Consider the following 23,040-nt stretch of genomic DNA (forward strand, 5'->3'; position numbering starts at 1 on the left):
CACAGGGAATCCACAGCTTGCGCACACAAGACATAGGCAAGGTCAGCATCAATATTTGAACAAGAATTCATAACATCAACACTGCCTTGATGTTATGTACAGAGGGCCAGAATGCCCCAGATCAAACACCAACATTGACTTGATCTTGACTTACAATGCTCTGCTCTCTAAGCATTAACCACATTAACCCAGGTGTCCCCATTTTAGGTAAATAGCAGACCTAGCTCACAAAGCGTAGCATGACTCGCATCACAATGCGTTGGGAGCTTGTCGAGCTTTTTTTTTGCACATTTTCGTATGACGAAGGATATACAGTACTGTAAGGCTTATGCAGTTAAGGGCAATGTTGTGCAATGGCACAGAAGACAAAAATATATTCACGGAAGGGGAATTCTGCAGAAACCAAGGGAATATCCCTAACGGGACAAATCCCCAGAGCAGGTGTTCTTATAAGGAGTCAACCTGTGGTAAAGCAAACCAGCCGCTATCAACAAGATCTGTGACGGGCCTCTGTCTCCGCTATACTGACCCTCACCTCAACTGACGGGTGGAATGTCATCTGAGGAGACACAAAAAAAGAAAAAGGGGGAAAAAAAGAGTGAGAAAAGCTGTCACTGAGAAGTTGTAATAGGAAATTGCTCTTGGCAACTATTTGTTCAAGCAGCAGATTTTTCTTCCTTTTTTATGCCAACCCAGCGAGCCCCCATTGGAAAACAGGGCAGGTCCCCCTAATGAGTAATCTATTTCAAAGCAGTCGTGTCTGGGCATGACAGTTTACCGAGAGGCTTGAAGAACTGGTAATTACCAGTGTTACGGGGCAATTAATGCATATTACACTGCGGCACTCATGGCGGCGACTGTCAGCTCCCCAATAAAAATGAGCACTCTTCAGCTAAAGGGTGACATTAATTGGGCCCTTAATGACTATGCAGAGGAACCAAGCCAAATAGGAACAAAACAGGGGACTTGCTCTGACTCTAGGAGAGGGGTGGAAATTGGACTAAAAATGAGATTAATTGCTGTTTAGGAAAAAAAGAGAAAATTTGTGGCGAGGGGAAGGGGGAGAAATAGGTTGGAATTACAGGGTGCAGAGTGCAAGGGCTGCTCAACGAGATGACAATTCCATTAATTATTTTATATTTTCTGTACCTTAAGGAGGCGAGGCAGGCTTACGGCCCATTTGCAGGGCTCGGTCTTCAGGTTTAATGCTCTTCATGCTGAATGCACAGCTGGAGATTAAATGAACATGGATGCCTTCCCAGCATCACCCACACATGCCATTGTGCATTCACTCAATAAAGTAAATACGTAGATTATTTCTATTGAATTCCAAAGAAGCACACCCCCGCTATATAAGGGAACCCCAGATTTAGCTATGATGATGCATCTCAAAGCAATCAGGTGGCAGGGCCCATCCTTCATGTGTAGCAGAGGAATAATCAGATTAAAAGGCAAAAGTATTCAGACTTCAGAGTGTTCACTTTTCCCGCTTTCCCTTTAAAGCCCGAGGCCCAAAGTATGTCTTTCACTTAAAATGGACCATAAAAAACATTAACCAAGCCTTTCATCAAAAGTAAATGTGCCAAATTGCAGGCCCTCCGCCCCCAGAAATGTTTGTTTAGAAGGAGATCAAGGATGCGGCGAGCACATAAAGTAATTCTGATTAATGTTGCTAAAGCCAGGCACGTACTGAACACTACCTGAATATGCAAGCCCTCCAAATCATAAAAATATCAGCATGCAAAACATGCCATCATTTGCATACATTTTAGATTTTTGATTTCCTTGCTATTTAAATATGCAGTTAGAAATAGTCCGGAGCTGCCTCTTGCGCTGTCACGCTGCACACTCACACTGTCATTGGTCCTGATAGAACTCTCCCGCTTCAAAGGGGCTTTGCAATGGAGAGGAGACTGAGCAAATATTTGAATTGCAAAAACACATCATCTTCCGAGGGGAGAAAATTCAAGACAACTTTTTAGAGTTAACGGCACCCCAACCCCCAACATGCTTACCCTCTGCGCACAGAAAGAAAAAAAAGAAAATAAAGAAAAAAAGGCCAACGTATTCATAGCGTAAGCACTCTCTTCGCTAATTTAGCATATCCAAATTTGTGTAATGGGATGTGACACATTTTAGAGGGGCTTGAGGAGGGGAAAACTATAATTTGAGGAGAGAACCATAAAAATGTTTTAAGCTGCCCTTGTATTTAACAGAAATCCATCGGACAAATCCAGGTTCTCAGACGACCTGACACAGGTTTGATTACAGACTGAAGTGTAATTACTTAAGCTATCTTCTGAAGGGCTGGAGTGAGCTAGACATTATGCTAGGTAGCTATTTCAGCAAAACAAAACAGGAGCCATTACACTCTCCAGGAATACCTTTCTCCTCGGTGCTCAGCGCAATGATTTCACAACCGTTTAAACACAATCGCTCTATGGGAATATCTGGCAGTTTCCAACTTCTGCAGAAGTTCTGGAAATAGAGCAATAAATAACCTACATGACAAATCAATATTATGAATCATAGCATATTTGAAAGTATGATTTCCCCAATACGATTGCCAGGGAAAATACAACCATTAAGCCAAAAGTTACAAGACTGGCCCAGAAGGCCATGAGCAACATTAACAGCAATAAATACCCATCTTCAGACATCCGAGAAAATATCCCAGCACAGGGGAAAATACTCATCTTTTCTGTTTATGATTGTACATTTATTTACGACAAGGTTAACAAGCACCTTGAATTTAAAATGGAGGAAAATGTGAATGGCTCTAATATATCTGGAAGTCTGTGGAACACATGCAGAGTTATGCAGCTAAATAAACTGTGGAAACATTTTTTTTATAAAAAAAAATCAATTAGGTCTGCTATCAGGGAAATCATATTATGCCGCTCATTGTATCTGTAGATCATGGATGATTTATAAAAATATGGCAAACCTTATTCTGTGAGACAAATAAAATATGGATCCCTATAGTAATTAGAGGGTCCAACAAAACACACGTTACAGCCACAAGTTTGAATCAAATTTAAAACACCAGTCAACGCGGTAATCATTGAGTGTCATCTCCAAACACACTGTTAGCATTGCAGTTCTACAGAATATAGGGCATAGCAGTGGCGGCCATTTCCTGGTTCCACATTCCCATTGACATTTCCAAAAATATTTATATCAATTAATTTAAGCCTAGAATCAAGCCACCCAGGGTCCTGGTGAAAACTTTTTTGAAAACGGCAAAACAAAGGGTATTTATTAAATATAGTATATCATATAATTAAATATAAAATAAAATAAAAATCACAGAAAAAAATGTTTAATGGTCATGATTCACCAGGACCCTGGATGGCTTGATTCTAGGCTTAAATGAATTGATATAAATATTTTTGGAAATGTCAATGGGAAAAATGCATTGAGTATTTTGAAGTGGAACCAGGAAATGGCCGCCACTGCTATGCCCTATACCAGTGGTTCTCAACCTTTTCTGGATCAGGGCCCACTTGAAAATCTCAAAAGCGTTTTGCGGCCCCACCCACCTGACAAGGCTGCCGTGTTAAGTGGTCAGATGGATGGCCCACGTGCATTTTCAGGGCATGTTTATATTACAGTGTTTTGGTTTGGATCAATGGAACTATCACAGTATTCCTATCTATCGGTATCACAATGAAAACAAATTGGTAAAGGTTTTAAAGAAAATGTTTACATTATATATATATATATATACATATATACACACACATGCTATATTACCATCAAAATGTTATATATATATTTTAAATTATTTGGGGGCCCACTTGCAATATTCTCGTGGCCCACCAGTGGTCCCCGGCCCTCCGCAATGCACCTCCCACCCAACCCTACGCCACGGGTTCCTCTGCTTCCCGTGAGCGGCCTGCCTACGTGTAGACAACCTGGAGACAGGTCTGTGCAGAAATCAAACCAGGATGATGGATAGCTTTACTGCACAATGACCTCTGTCACATGGTTCTTGCCCTAAATCAATGCCGGCGATAAGGGCCCTGTGCCTACAATGCTCACCTTGGTATGTTCACCAGTAAGACCTTATCTGTGGCAGGAGGAAGTATGAGTAATAACCAAAGACAAGCCACGACAAAACCACTAACCCCACCTTGTCAAACACAATTTACAATGTATATACACCCCCTCTCATCTGCTGCTGTTAAAACAGTAATTATGAAAGCCAACGAGATATGGGACTAAGTGTTTGGAGGCTTAAGCCCCGATTCATTCTTCGTCGTACGGCGGCCGGTGTCATGCGCCGAAAATAGCCGACCTACTGTAAGGTCTGCTTTTTCTGTGTCACCGAAATGACACCGTCATATGACGAAGTATATCGAGCTTACAATATGTCTGTTGAAGGGCTTGGTGGGAGTGCTTTGCCACTAGCTTTGGTTCCAAAGCAGGGCTCATATTTTGGTAAGCAGTCTTGAGAGATGGACCCTGGACCCTAAACACTGACCTACCTACCATACTTACAACACACACACACACACACACACACAAACACGATCCCTACATTTCAGTGGCGTCAGGTCCATGTGGGACAGACTCAGTGTCAGTGATACATGCAGGGAGGGGTTGGAGGTTGAAGTTGAGAGGAGGGCCGACAGGAAGGAGAAGCAAACACTTTGGGAAGATTACAGCGTCGAGCATGCTAAGACCTTTCAGTAGTTTTTCATTTGCCAGAGTGTGTGTGTGTGTGTGTGTGTGTCTGCGTGGTTGTGACAGAGAGAGCAAGAGTGAGCGAGCGAGGGAGCGAGAGAGCAGGAGAGAGGGAGAGTATAAGTTTCCAGGCAGTCGCATCAAAATGGGAAGAGAGACCAAACATGACATCAAACGTTGCAATTAGCTGACCCCTTTCTCCCAGAGTCAACGGTTTGAAAAGCCCCGCTTTAAAAGCCCTGATTAAAATATGTTTGCTTTCTCATTCGAAATGACATTTGACAAGGTTAGTAATATTTCAACTAACTGCAATAACATTCTCGTGGCCGTGATCATTTTTTTCCATCTCTTCGCAGGGGCGCAGGTAACCTCGGAGCGAGTTTCCCATGAACTCAGCGCCGCGATCCGAAAACAAAAACGGCAGAGGGGAAAGAGAAAAAAAAGGGAAAAGAAAAAGAAGGAGAGCGGTTTAAGGTTTTACGCGAGCGTGTTTAGTTTCACCCGGGCAGCTGAAGCAAAATGTTTTGCGATCATTATTCAGAGAATTTATCCCCTTTCTAATTCAAACCACAACGATTACTCAAAACAGAGCCAGTAGTCTTTTCTCTAACCACGAGCTCCGTCCTTAGCGAGGACTCAGGGGGGCTGAGGACTGTCAGCAGCTCAGGGGATAGGGTTCCTCGAGCCGCTAAAACCCCTCATCACCAAATTAGGAGAGGTGTAGTCCCCTGGCCCCTCCGCTGGAAATGTAATCAAGAAACATAGTTTTCAAAATAAGATTTAAGTTAATGATGAGGGACAGCAGATATGTAATAATACTTTCTGGAAGGGATGAACGGCGTCACACCGACCTTTGGTTAGGTCATAATAGAGGCTTTGTTTAGAGTTCATGTCAAGCCAGAGTAAAAAAATAACAAAAAAACAAAACAAAAAAGAACCAGGAAAAACAGCGAGTCTGTAAACTTAAATAAACCAAACTCAAAAGTTGCATTAGACAGCGCTTGCAGAACTGGAGCTCTGACAACACAACCAGGAAGATAAAACCATGAATAAGGTCTTAGAAAGGGGGGAGTCGATTCATGGGGATCAGAAATGGACAGGGCCAAACTCTGTCTGAAGTTAATAGTTTTCACATCCATTCTAGTCGGAGGAGAAGCGAATGCAAAGTGTCGGGACCGGACAGTAAGCCAGCCTAGGCTTAGCTGCAGCTGTGCTCAAATTGAAGTGGCACTTTCTATCAGAGGCCTTTCACCAGACAACTCTATTCTGCCCTCTCTCTTCTAACCTTCATGACACACAGACGCCAATAATAAAAAATAAGGGTGGTCATTTAAAACATGCAGCCGTCATTGAAGAGACAGACTCTAGGTTTGACATGGAGTGGGAAGATCCGCGGTGTGAACGTGCCGGCTGATGGAGTTATCCCTCAAAATGAGAAATAGATTACTTTGACGTTTCCATGGCCGCAATTCAAAGGGGGAGGGCAGCTCAAAGCCCAAACTCTGGGCAGAGTTTATGTTTCACTTGTTCAAAAAAAAATGTCCGCCCCTGTTATCTTGCATCAGTCCAAAAAAAGAGGATGGGGTATCGTCCGTTTCAACTTCCCGCCTACGATGAAACATTACATCGACGGCGGACAGAGCTGGAATGCGGATCATACTGCTCCACTCTTAACCCCTCAAGCCCTGGTCACAAAGGACTGTTTTACGGCGCTCATCTATGGAACACAACAAGAAGAAACAAAAACAAATTAGCAGCTCAATGTTCATATGCATTACCTGACAAGGACTCCCGGCTCGAGAGCATAATTTATCATAAGAACTTTTAGATTAGTGGCCAAGTGCCTTTTATTCTAATCGTTTATATATACGTGCCACAGCATGGAGAGACAAATGCGTTGACCTGATAGATCTTGTACATTAGCCCCCAGAATTGATGAGTGAAATCAGAAGGTCAGCGCTTGGACGCCGGCTGCTCATGTGTCTTTGATTACACACTCCCACTGAGTACTAGGCAGGCAGAGATGTTTAAGCTATCAGGCAATCAGACCGCCGAGAGACGTGAAACTCAAACCAGAGACAGGAGAGGAGAGGACTGCATGGGAACCAGAAATGGGGAAAAGAGGGTCTCAACGAAGCTCTTCAACAAATGCCAGGGTTAGAGAGGAAATACTCACTTGTACTTCTATCTCAGTTTTTCTGGCAGCCGGATATTGCAGTGAAATAAAACTGTAATATAAAGCAATGTTCATAAAAGCGAGTGACTCTGTAACTGGTCCTTAAACACGCTGACTTATGGTGCATCAATCAAAACAGTCGCTATTGGAGGAAAAATAGATGCAGTATGTATTGCAAGCTGAAGAAATGGGTATTGTGAAACTTATCCCCGCTTTTAATTTCAGTTATCTAAAGGTGAGGAAACAATACAAAGAAAAAAAAGGTTTCCCACTCTACAACTTTTTAAGTTAAAAATTCTAAACAATATTTCTGCTCTTGATGTCAATAACTACTCTTCAGATATAGATGATACTTGTTTTGGTTTAGTATGTTTTTAGAATAATCGTTATAATTTACAGATCCCAAAAAAAATTGGCTGCTCACTAATTGCGATTTATTGAGGAACCACTATGAACAAGAAAGAAAACGTATGGATTTGACTTTCTCAGGTTGGAGCGTAAAGAGCGTCTTTCTAAGCCTTTCATCATATTTTCTCCCAAGGTCAACACACACAAGACACATATACAAGTATATTAAATGGAAACCATTCCATGCAGTAACTGAATTGTGGCATTACAGTGGAAAGGTGTGTGAACACACACACACGTCTGTGTGTGTACTGTACACAGTATGAATGACATTACGTCTGTTAGCTTGCACCAAATGCGTTCCAGATTACCACTGTCCACACAGTACAGTAAGTCATTCAGTACTTAAACACTGGCAAAAGATGTCAACTTGTAGAAAGGAGCTTGAAAGCCAAACAGGAAGCTGAAATCATTGGAAAAGAGAGAAAAGTGTGGGCGGGAAAGAGGACAAGGTTACGTGAGGGACAGTGGGCCTATAAAAGGAAGCCTACCGTCTAGGTTATCTATAAGGAACCACTTATCACGAGCGCCCAGCTCCACACTGTGACTGATGGGCCTCCACAGACCGTGAGTAGAACGACACTATCTGGTCCACACAGCACTGCTCTTTAAACACAAGGGCAGAAATATGAAGCATTGTTTTCTCCTGTGCCACTTGGTAAACGCATTGTACGCATACTGTGTGGTCTGCATTCTACTTTAAATCGTTTCTAGCAAATGCATTGCTAATCAAATTACCTAAATGCTAAATTATGGTATTAAAATATAAAATAAATAAACTCAGTAACCACATGATTAGCATGATGTGCAAAATCATTGACTTACTGTAAATATAAGGAGCTCTGAAAATCTTAAGCTCAATTACTGAAATCTGATGCAAATATACAACTAACAAGAAACACTGAGTAACCTATACCATACACTGACATGTATAGACTGATACTATCTGAAGGGAAACAATACCATGTGTGTTTAATGCCTCAATGGATAGATCAATAAATCACAAGAATACCCGGGGAAAGGTAATCCTCCCCAAAAAGCTGTTAAACACTTGCTGTGTCATGAAGCCAGCACAAGCAGAACTAAAATATGCATTCCTCTCGTCTTCACCCGAGAGAAATAAAAAGACTCATTCCCTCTACGCTTAATGCCATTCCTTAAAACCTAAAATGTTTCAGCCATGTTGGTTGATAGAACAAAAGTCATTTATTTCTGTTCAATCGAGTATATTTTAGCTGTAAAGTCAGGTTGTGGCATTAAATAGGGACCCGTTCCCCCCCCCCCCCATTTCATTTCCTGTGACAAACCCAAAGCTCATGGTTCATTTCTTTCTTTATTGCTTGGGAGGACATTGGAAGAATCATCTGATGACTCCTTTGTCATCATCCATCGCACGAGGGTGTTGCTTGTCAAAAAGAACTGATCTGCAAGCTAACAATGCGTCGCGATCAGTTCTTTTTGACAAGCAGCAACACTGATGGACTATGAAGCACCTCAATAAGGCAGGTTTTAAAGTCCTGTGATACAGCTGTGAAGATGCATGACACGAAACACAAATGCCCGAAACACAAATGTCCCATTTTAAAATATTTGTATGTAGCTTTACATCTACCATGTGTGCGTAGGGGTGTTCGTTATGCGTGTGTCTTAAAGGAGAATTTCGCCCGACGTTATTCTTACCTTTATTATGACGTTATATCCTAGCACGAGTGGTACGTACAGTAGTACAGAAATTCCATAACGGATCCGCCACAGTTAAAAACCTGTGCCTATGGTCCTTGCTTTAAATCGCGTAGTTTAGTTTTTTTTTCTGGAGAGATCTGATGTTTACAGTAAGCCGCGCTTTGACGACACTTCCGGCGCCCCGACCGGAAGTGTCGCCAAAGCGCGGCTTACGCTAAAGGACCATAGGCGCAGGTTTTTAACTGTGGCGGATCGGTTATGGGGTTATGGAATTTCTGTACTGTACCACTCGTCCTAGGATCTCATAACGTCATAATAAAGGTAAGAATAACGTCGGGCGAAATTCTCCTTTAAGAAAAGAAAAAAGATGGTTTCAGTCAGCATGGTAAAAAAAAGCCCAGTCTTTGTACAATAACAACCACCCTATAATTATCTTCCCATCTTCAGCCATCTCTCTGTAAATTTCTATAGATGTGGACATGTCCGACAGCAATATGTGTGGGGCTGGCGTACGGTAAGCATCCGTGTGCACACTATTTGTCACAAGGCTATCTTTGTGTCAGGAAAATAACACGCCGCATCTTCCGTCACACTGGGTACAATGCAGGCCTGAATGTCTTTTGTGGGGGGGGGGGGGTCGTAGGACCGAGTGTACTCAAACCCATTCCAGCCATCACAATTCTCCTGTTAGATTGAGTTTTACAAAGAGACATTCTAATCCAGGCCCACTCCTCTCTGCGCCTGCAGACAGGATCTCGCAAAGATGACAAATGCTGCCGACTTCTTCCTGGAATGAAACCCGGAAGGTCAACTAAAAGGAAAAAAGAAAGACAGAAAGAAAAGGAATGAAAGGGAGGGAAAGGGAGTACAACTGAGAGAAGGGAATGGGAAAGAAAAACACTCTCTACAAGTCTGATCATGAAAGCTGCCAAAAAAGGTAAGTTAGTTAAATAAAAATAACAAATTATTTTTTTAAATAATTAAAAGTTCCACAGCAAACAGTAATTTGTGGCACAGACAGAAATGGCCGTGCCTCAGTTTACTTGCGTCTTTTCCTCCCATCTCGGAGTGCTGAAGGCAAGTGGGTTGGCGGGAGGAGGGAGTAAAGGGGGGGTGGGGTATATATCACCAGGGTGCCGCTTTGTGTCCTGCTCGTCGTTTCCACACAGCGGCTGTGTCAAAGCTGCTAGCAGGCTCAAAGTTAAATGACAAATTTGGATAATGCACAGACACAACCCAGCTAAAATAAATAGGTGACATGGGGGCTTAGCCAGAGCTAAATCCCGGGGCTGCCGGAGACCTGAAGTGCACGGATTACACCCCAGACGCCTTAAACAATGTGCCCAAATGTGCATCCTTAAAAGCATGAAATCCGTAGAGCAAGCCGACTTGTCATTCGCCGTTAGTATTTTAAGTTCCTTCTTACACCTCAGTGTGCTGCTGTGACCCAAAAGAAACACTTGCAAAGCCCAAGAGGAACCTCCATTGTGGATATCTATTTTTCTAGCTGCGAAATATTCACCAGGAGGATGTCATAACAAAGGAAACAATAAAAGAGGCCACGTTCCTGCACGGCAGGGGGTATCCACCACATTATAAATAGGAGGAAGACAATGACACAAGCATTGACACTTCACCAGAAAATGCTGATGTCTTTGTTTACAAATTAGTTAGCTGGGCCAAATCAAGCCAGCGACAACCTCGATTTCTTTACAATACAGAAAAATGAAACAATAAAAATTGTTCAAAGACTCTCAAAAAGCCTGGTCATTCAGACTCAACACAGGTGAGCCTAATGAGAAATGTATGGCATACTGTGACACGCAAAGAAATCTAATACTTATGCCAATACTTTTAACAAAATACATCCTATTAGTGAATCGATCTAAGCCTACTGAAAGAAAACCACTGGCTTTGAGAACACCACCATATTAATGTGGAAACCTCTCTCAAGTCTCCCCCATCATGTCTGTTTCTCTTGTTCACATCTCTGACTTTAGGGTGAGGTGCACTGTGGCATGGCACAGGTCTCGAAGGTGTCACATCGCCTCCCCGGAGGTGCCGGTGCCCGTCCTTGGGGAAGGGACCCTGTAATGTCCAGCCTCATTGGATCAGCAGTAGCCACGGCCCCTGGGCAGCCTCTCTCAGGTGACATACCCTATCTGCTCTGTCTGCATGATGGCCCCGCGTCTGCCATGGCTTATGTTACCGGGTGCATTCACCCGGTCTACCACATCCGTCCCACATTACCTGTATAGTTGCAAGCATCTACACACATACACACACACACTGTAAAATCATGTGAGCGTGTATAAATGTAACCAAATTGACCAGCAATGGTCCATTTGATTACATTTGTACCCGCTCTATGTTACAAATGAATAAATTAACTGTGTATATACAGATTTGCACACATATTACACACACACACACACACACACACACACACACACACACACACACACACACACAACTGCTTGGAATTTTGGTGGAATTTTACATGAAGTCTGTTGCGACTTGTACAATTGCTAATTTGTCAATTAATAGCAATAATTTGCTATATCATTTTACGTTTTCCACACAATATTTACGGATTGTATATATGTGTGTATATACGCTATGATTTTTAAGTAGAGACTGGAGTTTATGAAAATAAATGACTAAACAATGTAGTTTTACACAATTTTGGCGCAACTGACCATGCACAAAGATAACTTGTCCTCACATCTCAGAGTGTCTAGCCGTAGTATTTCATTCATGTTCAGAGATAAAGGCATTATCAGCTGAACTCAATAAGGCTTGTCTACAAAATAGCAAGTCATTACAGTATTAATTAGTCATTCCTGGTTGTACTGCTTTGGGAAGTTCAACAAAAATGATGGACATATCCATTAAAAAGGGATATATTATGCAATATCTAGCATCAAAGAATTTAATTTGATGTCAAGGCAATCAGATTGAGTATGCCTGAGCCCATAACAGCATTATCATGCAATTTCAGCTGTAAAACCTACAGCATACAGTACCAGAAATAATTGGAAAAAGTTCTCCAAGAACTCGAGATGTCTGATCCTGGCTGTGTCAACTAATATAAAACATCATATAAATCAGTTTTTTATCTCGCTGTTAGACAATATGCCAGCAAGCAGATTAGTAATGTTGTAGTGCAAGTACTTGGATGGAGTTCTGAGAATAATGACTTCCACATTAATTGCCATTTTGCTTCCATTATGCATGGTGAAAAAGTGCAAAAACAAAAGACAAACCCTAATAACATTTCTCATAATCTCTCTGTGCAGATCAGATTTGATCTGAAATTGATATGCACTTTTCTAGTGTGGGAAACAGCTTATTATTAATTATGGGTAGACATACAGTATTCTAAAATGCATCATATGCAGCTTCAAAATCTCAAAGATGAAACATAAAATAACAATGTGCGCACATGCATCAACATCAACAAATTTCCAAGTGGTCAAGCCGGATGATGTATAATGGCAAACCAAAAAGTCTTAACCCCCATTTCATACAGGGGAGAAATGAGCCATACTGTCCCATTATATTGCCATAAATCATTTTTTTGTGGACGGCTGACAGCTTTTTATCAGATCTAACCTTTTCAAGCCTCCATTAGGAGCGCTAACATTTTCAACTCTGACACATTTGCAGTTTACGAATCTCACAGCTGATTAACTTTGGGAAGGGGCAAGCCGGCGACCACGCTCATTTCCACAAAGGCCGTCCATCGTCTCGGCCCAAGAGGAATGGAGGGAGGGGAGGGAGGGACAGCGTCTGAATCTAATTATTTAACTCCACATTTACCCTTTAATCTGCTGTATTGCGCTGCAAAATGGTTTGGTTGCAGAAAATCTCTCTCTTATCTCTGGGTAAAATGTTCAATGTGATATAATCTATTATTTGAAAAATATGTTCCACTGTACACAAGCACTGCAATGAAGGTACCACCAGGTTTCCTTGTAATCTGACAAACGGGGAGCAGGCCAGATTGGTTCAGGGAAGACAATCACCAGGCTCAAAGAAGCTGTCAGATTTTCTTTTTTTGTGTGGTTTGAACTTTGGTGTGGAAGGATGTGGCACTGGATTCATGTTGATATTCTGACAATGAATTGCTAATCATTATGTAGCTTTGTTTTTTACAGCATGTGAAAAGACATTTTCTATACAAAAGCAATAAGGATTGATCCGTTATTAATTGATTAACTGATTCATCTTCCTTCTGCTTCTCCAATATAAATACACAGATCTCGATTCTAAAAACCACAGACTGACACAACATACTCACTGAAAGCAGCAGTAATGTCCTGATTCATCATAAACAATAGTGCCAGTGATGTGACACAACAACTACTTAAATAACAAGTCAAACATAATTTCAACAAATGTATGAGAATCACAACAAATACAAAATATAAAGAACTACAAGCTTTACTGGAGTGGTCTGGATAGGTCCTGAATTCATATGAGGCAAGTGAGACTACTGTATGATTAGATAAATGCAAGACTAGATCATTTGCAGCTAGAGGGAGAGTTATAGGGGCACCTTTGCCAACCATAATTGATTTAAGCATGCCATGATCAGGGAGGGGCAGTTAAGGTGGTGCAATGCCAGCGTGCATATTTCATTACATGCTGTGTTTAACCTTACCCACTTCTCCTAAAACACACAAGAGGCTCATTATGTGTTTAATATTCACCAGCAGGTGAATAATTTTTATGCAAGTCTGATAGTTGGGCGAGATGGATAACTCAATTATCTGAACATCCGTCAGAGCAGAGGGCTTCGTCGGCTCTGGAACACCACCAGCTAAGATTGATGGCTGGGAGACGCCAATGGCTGCTGCTCCGCCATCTCATCCAGGCACTGGGCCTGAACATGCCATTTGATTCGGCAGAAGACCGTTTTTCTCTCCCTTTTCCCCCTCCTTTTCTCGGGAGCCTTGTAGGTGAAGCGCCATTACCCCTCACTCCACTGAAGAGGGGTTTATTATGAGGTTAGTGCGTTGGCAAGACTATTGTTTGGATGATAAATGCAGTTGGTGAGGGCTTTGGACAGAAAATTTGTTATGTGGGGGTGTTTTTTTTTCCCTTCTCTTTCTTCTCTTCCTCCCAAAGACACATGTCACCATTGCTCACTTCGTAGAGCTCAAGGGAAAACCGGGAAAATTAACTAAGCTACAGGCACAGCATTTTGGTTAGAGGTAAAAAGTAAAGAGGAAATTCATGAAAATAAGCAAATCACTGGTAATGTCAGTCAGGGGCAATGAAGTAAATACAAGCTATTATGCCATTTCAAGGTCAGTCAGAGGAGAGACAAAAAGGTTGAAAGTGAAGTGGTGAAGTCTGTTTTTACCGAATAGACAAACACACAAGCCGTTAGACCCATGATATGATACCGCTAATACGAAAAGGGAGGATGATGTCAACTCATCTTTCTCTCTCCCCTTCACTCCTAACTGGGTTTATATCTTTGCGGCAAACAATGCCGTGACCCCGTATTCATCGACTTCAATGTTCTGCATACACATGGACTACGCACAAGCATGTGCAATCAGAAACGTACATACATGCGTCTACATGGGTCCACACACACACACACACACACACACACACACACACACACACACACTAAGGAGGCATCTCCAGCTACAATAGATTAATTAAGTATAACAAAAAGAGAAAGAGAGTGCATATTTTAAAAATTACAAGGGTGCTGCTAGTAAAGGTGGGATCTGAAGGGACTGACATTTCTTTTTGACACAACAGCGTTTATCTGACCGGGCCGCCGGCTGACATGATGGGATCTACGTTGTCAGTTCCTTAACACACTCGGACAAGGCCGCTGCACTGAATATCAATGAAAAGATACCCATAGGCGCAAATCTTAGGCTCAGTCCGAAATGTCCAAGCAGTCCGTTTGTATCCTGATATCTTCGTTCGATCTAATGCCATTGTTATCTCTCTCTAAAAGCAGGAAGACAGACAGACACATGCCATTTTCCTTAAATCCAATACAGGGAAGCACATGGACTTGCAGGGAGGCATGTGGCGTTCTGGTTGTCGTGCTGCCTGTGGTACTAATCATGCGACCTAATGGGAATAAAAGATTCCCTCTTAAACTGGACTCGTATATCATGTCATGTTTGACTGACTGAGGCAGATCTCATTCAAGTGTTTTCTCATTAAAACGCTAGCAACGTCTCTCATGGTCTAGGAATGTTCTGGATCCGAGGCCAAAGCCTTTTTTTTTCGTCCTGGTCAACAATTTTCTTACAGACCTTTAATGAGGCCAGCTAAAGAAGACAACCATCAAAGATGGACCCTTCTCAGAGAGTCACACCTCAGTGCATCTGAGTTCCGGGGGTCGCTAGCGTGATCAAATGCTACACAGATTTTCCTTCTGCACACAACAGGGCTTTTCCAAATAAAACTACAATAGACAGAGGGAATAAAATACACTGTTGATTATGACCTTGGCATCGTCCCCTGTTCATTTTAACTGCACATTGTTATTGGATGAATCATCCACCCTGGAAATCAGATGTTTGGTTTGATGGCAGCTGCAGAGTGAACAAGGAAGTAATTTCTCTATAAACATGCTCGACATTCTCTAATTGAGGAATCACTATTGATGTTCATCTACTTCATTTAGTTTTTGACATAAACTTTCAAACTGATGGCCAAGTAATCCAACTGTTAAATAATCTCTTGGAAGCACTTTACAATGCTACTTCCTAAGCAACATCCCTTTACAAAACTTCTTGAATATCGTCGGGTGGAAACCTCACATGTCCAAAACTGTAAGTTTTCAGGATTCAAATTCAAAAGCTCGAGCTTGCGGATCTGCTACTTTTGATGCCTTTGTGTGATGCTGTAGTATGATCAATAGGGCATTAATTTACAAAAAAACACAAAAGGTTAAAATATGGAGATAGGAGGTTTCTGCCACGACAGCAACGATATACACATTTTCTTATACCAAAATGTCAACGTTCATAAGCTGACAATAGTGTGGCTGTTGCAGGAAGGTAAACAGCACATACTGTATTAGCTGCATGACTTCATGGTCCAACTCAATATGGCCTATATCATTTCTAAGCGCTGGTTCAGCGTTTGCTCACTTGCGCACGTGTGCAAGTCCCATAGGAGAATCCCAAAAAATATCTGCATTCTGACCAGACCTGCACAGGTGCTTGTCTCTTGCACAGGGATGGGTACTTACTTACTTACTACTTAACTGCCCGTTGCACGTGCTTACAGCATCTCTTGCACCACATTCATACAAAACCACACCTCCCAATACACATTGAAGCAGTAATAGACACATGCTGTATGTGTGCAGATTAGATAGATAAATAGATAAGATAGATTAATTCAAACTTTATTCCAGACACACAGGGGATTCATAGAGTACATAGAAATCATAACTAGAAAAAGTGGTCAGGTAGGTTATTGTGGAACAGCAATGTTCAGAATTCGGGATGGAATATGAAAAATCTGACGGATCCGTCTTCATCACTTGACTATAGAGATAATGTGTACTACCGATTTGCGTGATGTTTGGAAAGAATTTGTAATATAAAAGTAATATAAAACAAATATTTAGCAAAAATAGGCCTCCTAGTGGCACTATAATAGGGCAATGTTAAAAGGGTGGCATTTGTTCCTCAACATAGTACGAATGTACGTGCAAAGCTTCACCGCAATCGGACGCTGCGTTCATGATTTGCGGCATTTTGTTCAAAACGGGCCACTCCTGCAAACTTTAGATCAATGATAGTCAATCAGGTCTCCGCAAGGTCAGGTAGGTTATTGTGGGCCAGCAATGTTCGGAATTCGCCAATCAGGATGGAACATAAAAAATCTAACAGATCCTTCTTGATCACATGACTATAAAGATCAGGTATACCGATGGCCTCCTGGTGGCGCTATGAAAGGCAGATGTGAAAAATGCAGGGCAACTGTTTTTCTTTGGCCTTTAGGGAGAGCGCATACAAAGTTTTACGCAGATCGCTTTAAAATGCTTTAAAAAGTGCACACTGAACACATACTGAACCTGCGAAGCAGCATATTAGCTTGGGACATAAAGTTTGCGGCACTGTCTAGAGATATCTCTATCATCATGGAGATTATCAGTAAAAATGATTAGATAGATAAGACAGACAGACAGATTGATATGACAGAGAGAGAGAGAGAGTATAATTCTCTGCCTGACTGTGCCTTCTCTCAGGACACAGCGCCCTGGTGTCTGGAACCTCCCAGCACTCCAGAGCCATGTCACAATGTGTGTCAGCCGGCCGTCATTGCTGAGGGGGGTCGGGGCGGTACCAAGGCCAGCAGAGGCAGTCTGGGTGACATTTCAGCTCAATGTTTCTGGAAGTCCTAGCCTAGTCAAGGCCGAGAGAGAGAGAGGGAGAGAGGGAAGGATGGAGGCTACAGATGAATGCCCTTGCCCTCCCAGGTCCTCTCTCTCTCTGTGTGTGTTCCATGGCCTGACACAAACGAAGAGTCACTAAACTTGTTGAGGTCTCCATGACATCCAGTACTGTGGCACGAGCAGTGACTGACCAGACGTTTCAAACAATACAGTCTTCCTAAGTCGACATGCAACTTAAAAGAGAATTCCAAGCCAAAGAATAGTGAATCAAGAAAAAAAGTGTCCTGAAAGCTTTTTTTTGGGTGCTACTTTTAACTTGCAAGAAAATGAAAAATACCACTTTATTTATAACCCTTCAAACCTCACACTGGCAATGCTGCTGTACTTTGTTTTAAAATTATGAAACAATGTTTTGACTTTGGAGAAAACAATGCTTCCCCGTGACAAGAATGCACACACACACACACACACACACACACACACACACACCCCTCTGTTCCCCCAGTGTGGGACCATGAAGGCCCATTCCTGTCAAAAGGTTCTCATGACAACAAATGCCAAGGATTAATCACCCGTTTTCCCTGCTTCCCTTCACACACAATGCGTGTACTCTAGAAAACAATCCTGCTCAGACAGGCCATTCAGACAGCAAGGGACTCCAGTGACCATAGTGGCGTTGACTGGGGCTCCTCAGTGCAGTGTTGGGAGTGGAGAGGCGGTAGGACACTGAAGTGTAGTGTGATGTACAGATGTAAAAAGTGGAAGTTTGGGGTTTGTGTGGCAAGGAAGTGGTTAGTTTTGTCATCAAGATGAGCGGTTTTCGTAACGCTGAGAAAATGATGATGGGGATTGTGGTCAAAAGAAAGGAGAAGTGGATAAATGATTGGCAGATTGAGGGCAAACGGTGCTGTGTGGCTCAGTAAAGTCAACTATATGCTTGCTAAAGATATAACAAAGAGTGTGATATACACCATAATAACAGGAAGAGAAGAGAAGGCAAGATCAATTTATAGAGTAGGTTACCTGTTCCAGTAGCTCCAGAACTGCTCGTTGAGGTATGTGCGATGACTGACATCATCCCCAAATGAGGCTTTGCTCTCAATCCAGTGGACAATGTGTCCTTCCACAGCTTTTAACACAAAGAAACACAACGGCAACAATCAGAACTGTGAGGAATAAAGTCACAGAAGCTACTGTAGATCTGGAGGGGACAAGTGGCATTTTCATCGGTAATGGACTTCCCAGTTTCTTTCTGCAGTTCACTTAGAAATCAAGCATAATATGGTTTTACCCACACAAAGCTTGACAGTTGAATAATCATATTTGAGAAAACCGTTGAAGGAGTAAAAATCAAAGCTAGCTGAGCTTAGCAGGCAGCTGTTTCAGATGAAATAAAATGTTGACATTTGTAATGGAAATACAAACCAATTGGGACCTCCAGGATAATGTCAGGCGTTTTGTCGTAGCCCTTGGCTCTCAGCTGGTTTTCATCTACGAGGAACAAAGTGTAGCATTTCAACATTTAGCTACAGTACAGTGTATCCCAGTTAGATTCAGAAAATAGTTATTCGGAGCACACTGGTAGGTAATAACAGGATAACAATGTATGCCTTTACTGCAACAGCTGAACATACACTGAAAATGTCTGTCAAACACATATTCTAGGCTACTAACCTCACACCTTTTACCAAGGTGGTGATAACAAATCCCCCAGTGTTGGGAAAGCAGAAAACACACAGTAGAGGACAGGAGGCGCAGTGAAACCATTAGCTACATCTGCCACTTATTTGCTGCCACTGCACAAAAGTCTGTAACGCCCAGTTACGGTGCTGCTATCCAGTTTGCAGTTTGGTTGGGCTTCATAAAGTATAACGCGAGGGAACAAGGTTGGCATTATAGCCCCTGTAAGCCTGACCCCTGCCTGCACGGGCTGCAGCCATTGTCCTTGACTCCTGGCGCGCTTCGGCCATTATCCCTACAACACCTGATTTCTCCATTAAATCTCAGGCTGACCAGGTCATTCAATTCCAGGGGCCTGCCTCTTCGTCTCCAGCCAAGCTCAACTAATGGGGCATGGAGGGGGATCTAGGGGAGGCGGAGAGGAGGTGGTGTCAGCCAGGGGTTGAGGGAGAGAGCCGAAGGTCTCAGGAAGGCAGCCAGAGGCCTGTGGTATGGGAAAGGGGTTAGGGTGTGGGGGCTTTGCGGACCCTCTCCTCACACCTACTGGGCTGTTGACATTGTCATGCGGCGCCGATCGCCTTTTTACATCACCTTTGATTAAAATTAATGGCCCGTCCCCACTGTTGGGTAGCTTATTTCCAATCCATTTATCAGACAGGGTGAGGTTGCCTCAGTGGCCCTCTCGCCCCGCGAACTCTGACAGTTTTAGAACAGTCTGCAGCACAGCCCTGTAGAAAGGTCAGCACTTCGGGCCCAAATAAATGATATGGTCTTAATGACAGAGGGAATGACTTTTATCCTTCATCACTCATCTGACCGGGGGGATGCGATGGGATAGGGATGGTGATACAATGGGAAAGGGTAAAAATTTCCGTTTCACAATTTCACACCTGAACACTCTCTACCATGCCTTTGTATTCCTCAATGTAGCTGGTGTGTGAGAGAAAAGAAAATGGCCAGCAAAATATTTTTAAAACTAGAGGAAAAAAATCTATAAATTCCAGCCACAAAAAAAAATATTATTCTTGATAAACCCTATATATACAAATGACAAAATGTTGTTATGTATGACTATTCCCTTCACTGAAAGATCTCTTCAATGGCAATAATATTATACTGAAATTCCTTTCCATGTCCATTTGTCCTTCAGTAAGCTAGGACAAGCAATCAATCATAACACAAAACATGTATCCCAGGAGAAACTGCCCTATTTTGTTCATCTAAGAAGAAGAAGAAGGAAAAAAACATACTGGGGATGCAACCTTAGTCGATGTATACATCAGAGCCAAACAAACATTAAGGTCTGCTTTTGAAGCCCTTATTTCTTTAAATATTCATTATAGGCTAGTGGATGAATTAAAAATTCAGGGATATTTGATAACAGTTCCTGGTCGTTAGCCAATCAATGAGAGATAACACCCACTACACATCAGTCATGTCCAGGTTTCCATTTACCTACAGTAGCTTTACAAACAGCATGACAAGAAGGGCTTCAGTAGCATGGTGTAAAGGGTCAGAGAGATGGCTTACCTAGAAACGATAGCTTCCTCTCCTCCAGCTTGTCTCGTAGTAATACCTCATGCTCTTGACCGATAGCACTGAGGGCATGGAGTCAAGGATTCCAACGTAAAGTGATCTACAATCTATTTCAGTGGTTCTCAAACATTTTCATGTCAAGGACCCCCACATTGATACGTATTTGGCTGCGGACCCCCATTTGAAAAGAATTTGTGCCAGGGACCCCCATAACAGAAAATGCTCATTTTTCTGGAACCCCCTCAGGGACCTGTGGGGGTCACCGGACCTCATTTTGAGAACCACTGATGTATTCTACATTTTACAGTATGAGACAAATCAAATCAAATAAAGCAAACACAAAAAGTTCATCTCAAAAAATGGAATGCAGCAGAATCAGACCATTTACCTGTCAAAAAGGTTGCTATGGAAACCACAAGCCTAGCTTGCTGTGGCTTGTTGGTTGCTGTGGTAACAATGTTAAGAGTGCAGAGTTGAGAAAGTGCACGCTCTTGTGAGTGTGCGTGAGAAAGAGAGACAGATAATATGGAATATATGTAATATGTTCCCTTTAATCATGTTATTTCCCATGTACAGTAAATGTACTTTACCCATATGCATAGCAAAGCCACAATTAAAAAAGTTTTCAGGTCAAATGTAATCAGCTTTTGCTACAATTCTCCAAAGTACATTACCCAAATGAGCAAGACAAAACTTTTAAGGAAAACAGAAGATTGAACAAATGCCAATTTGGCAAAAGGCAAACAGCCCCTGGATTACTCATTCCTGTAAAATATATCAAAATGCTTTTACAATAAATGCCATTCTGAATCAGGAGACATGGCAGCGGTTGCACACATTCTGCATTCGCCAAGGCCAGATATCATATGCATAATTAGCTTTTTTGGAAAAGAAAAAAATAGAAAAAAAGATGTAACTCCTGCAGGCATTGTACCACCCACAACACACACAAATCACTCAAAAGGCCTAGCGATTAATACATGCATACCCTAAGCAGCACACGTGCATCAGAGCCAATCTTCTGATGTGGAGATGGAGGCGTTCCAAAGCAGTGGGGCGGTTATCATGAACTCTCTGTGGCGGAGTGAGTGAATGCAATTTGACACTGAAGGGAGGAAGTGTGAAAGAAAGGTAAAGAGAGGGGACGAGGACGGAGGGCAGGGAGGGACAGGGTTGACTGGCTACGAACAGGGGACCCAAAACAGAACCCCCCCCCCCCGCCATACACATGCAAGCATGCACAGACACAATAACACACACACACACACACACAAGCAAGTCTCCTCCCCACACACAGTCGATCCTGGTCTGCTCCCCAGCTGTATGCGCCCAGCCCCACCCTTATGGTCCAAGCCATGCCCCACACTATGGAGGAACGGTAGCAGACGGCAAAGAAAAGACAGAAGGAGAGAGAGAAAAAAAAAAGACGGCAAGTGGAGGGAAGGGAAGATGTTTCTTGTGCAAAGGGAATAAAGGAAAAATACTGAGAAAGTAATACAGCCAAAAAGACTGGGAATGAATTAAACTTGTGTAGATGGTTTATGTTGGAAAGACATGTCAAGAACTCTCCATGGTGCTGATGTATTTCAGAAAATGTCACGACTAAAATGCAACAGTGTAGTGAATCACTGATGATCAAAAACCTAAATAAATGCGATGAATGTAATTATTATTACATTTTCCATTATTTATTCTTTTTTAGGGCCACTGAATGGAAGCATTAGCAAACAAAAGAAATGGGAGTATATGATCATATACCACCGAGGCTTATAAACCAGATTTTTTTTTTCTCCCCCCAGTGGCATAGAACATTGGACCTGCTTCACTATGTGAACATGGAGATGCATTTAGATTAGTCTCCCATTTCCTCTCCTCCCCTCTCTCCACCTCCTCCCAGCGCCTTGTAACAGTGATGGCGGGGCGGCAGGCGGGGATGAAACACTTCCTCTGTGAAGCAGAACTTTTATGTCAGGTGAAGCCAGACACATCTCATCCCCTTCAATAGCTCCTCGTCAATTTCAGACTTAAAATTTTATGGGATAGGATACTGTTTGATGCAGTCTACCAGCGGTCCATAACAGCAGTCATTTATTGTGCACTGAAAAGAGGAGAGGGGGGGGGGCATTATTTTGTGCAGGAGAGGGGAGGTGGGAGGTGTGTGGGGGGGGGGGGGGGTACACCCGTGTAACGGTGCCGGGGGAGGGAGAAAGCACGGGAGACACCAGCGGATTGGCAGGCATGACCACCGGCTCTCACGTGGTTTCATCTGCAAACATGAGCCTGACACTCTGTCAGCCAGGTGGTGCAGTAACATTAAGAAACCTGACTATACATGAATTAATTAATTTACAAAGACAATTAAACAGGGAAAGGGTAGTGCCACAATCTCCGGTAAAATACAGCACTGAACTATTTGGAAGAAAATCTTCCTTGATTTAGATTTTTATTATTACATAAAAATAGTATAGTTTAA

At 42.5% G+C, this 23,040-nt stretch overlaps 1 protein-coding gene across 8 annotated transcripts in view; it reads right to left on the reverse strand.

The window, feature by feature from the left end:
• cdin1 (CDAN1 interacting nuclease 1) overlaps positions 1-23,040 on the reverse strand; it is a 72,318-nt gene that overhangs the window by 14,729 nt on the left and 34,549 nt on the right. For 7 of the 8 annotated variants that reach the window (XM_080413698.1, XM_080413694.1, XM_080413697.1 and 4 more), the window contains 4 exons: positions 22,616-22,665; positions 20,562-20,629; positions 18,777-18,842; positions 18,375-18,480 (listed from right to left, as the gene is read on the reverse strand). In XM_080413698.1, the coding sequence (XP_080269824.1) occupies positions 18,375-18,480; positions 18,777-18,842; positions 20,562-20,629; positions 22,616-22,665 (290 nt within the window). Of the gene's footprint in view, positions 1-535; positions 560-18,374; positions 18,481-18,776; positions 18,843-20,561; positions 20,630-22,615; positions 22,666-23,040 lie in introns of all 8 variants that reach the window. The other variant, XM_080413700.1, reaches the window with a different exon arrangement.

This window comes from Gymnoscopelus braueri, assembly GCF_963280865.1.
Source record: "Gymnoscopelus braueri genome assembly, chromosome: 19".
NCBI classification, from domain to species: domain Eukaryota; kingdom Metazoa; phylum Chordata; class Actinopteri; order Myctophiformes; family Myctophidae; genus Gymnoscopelus; species Gymnoscopelus braueri.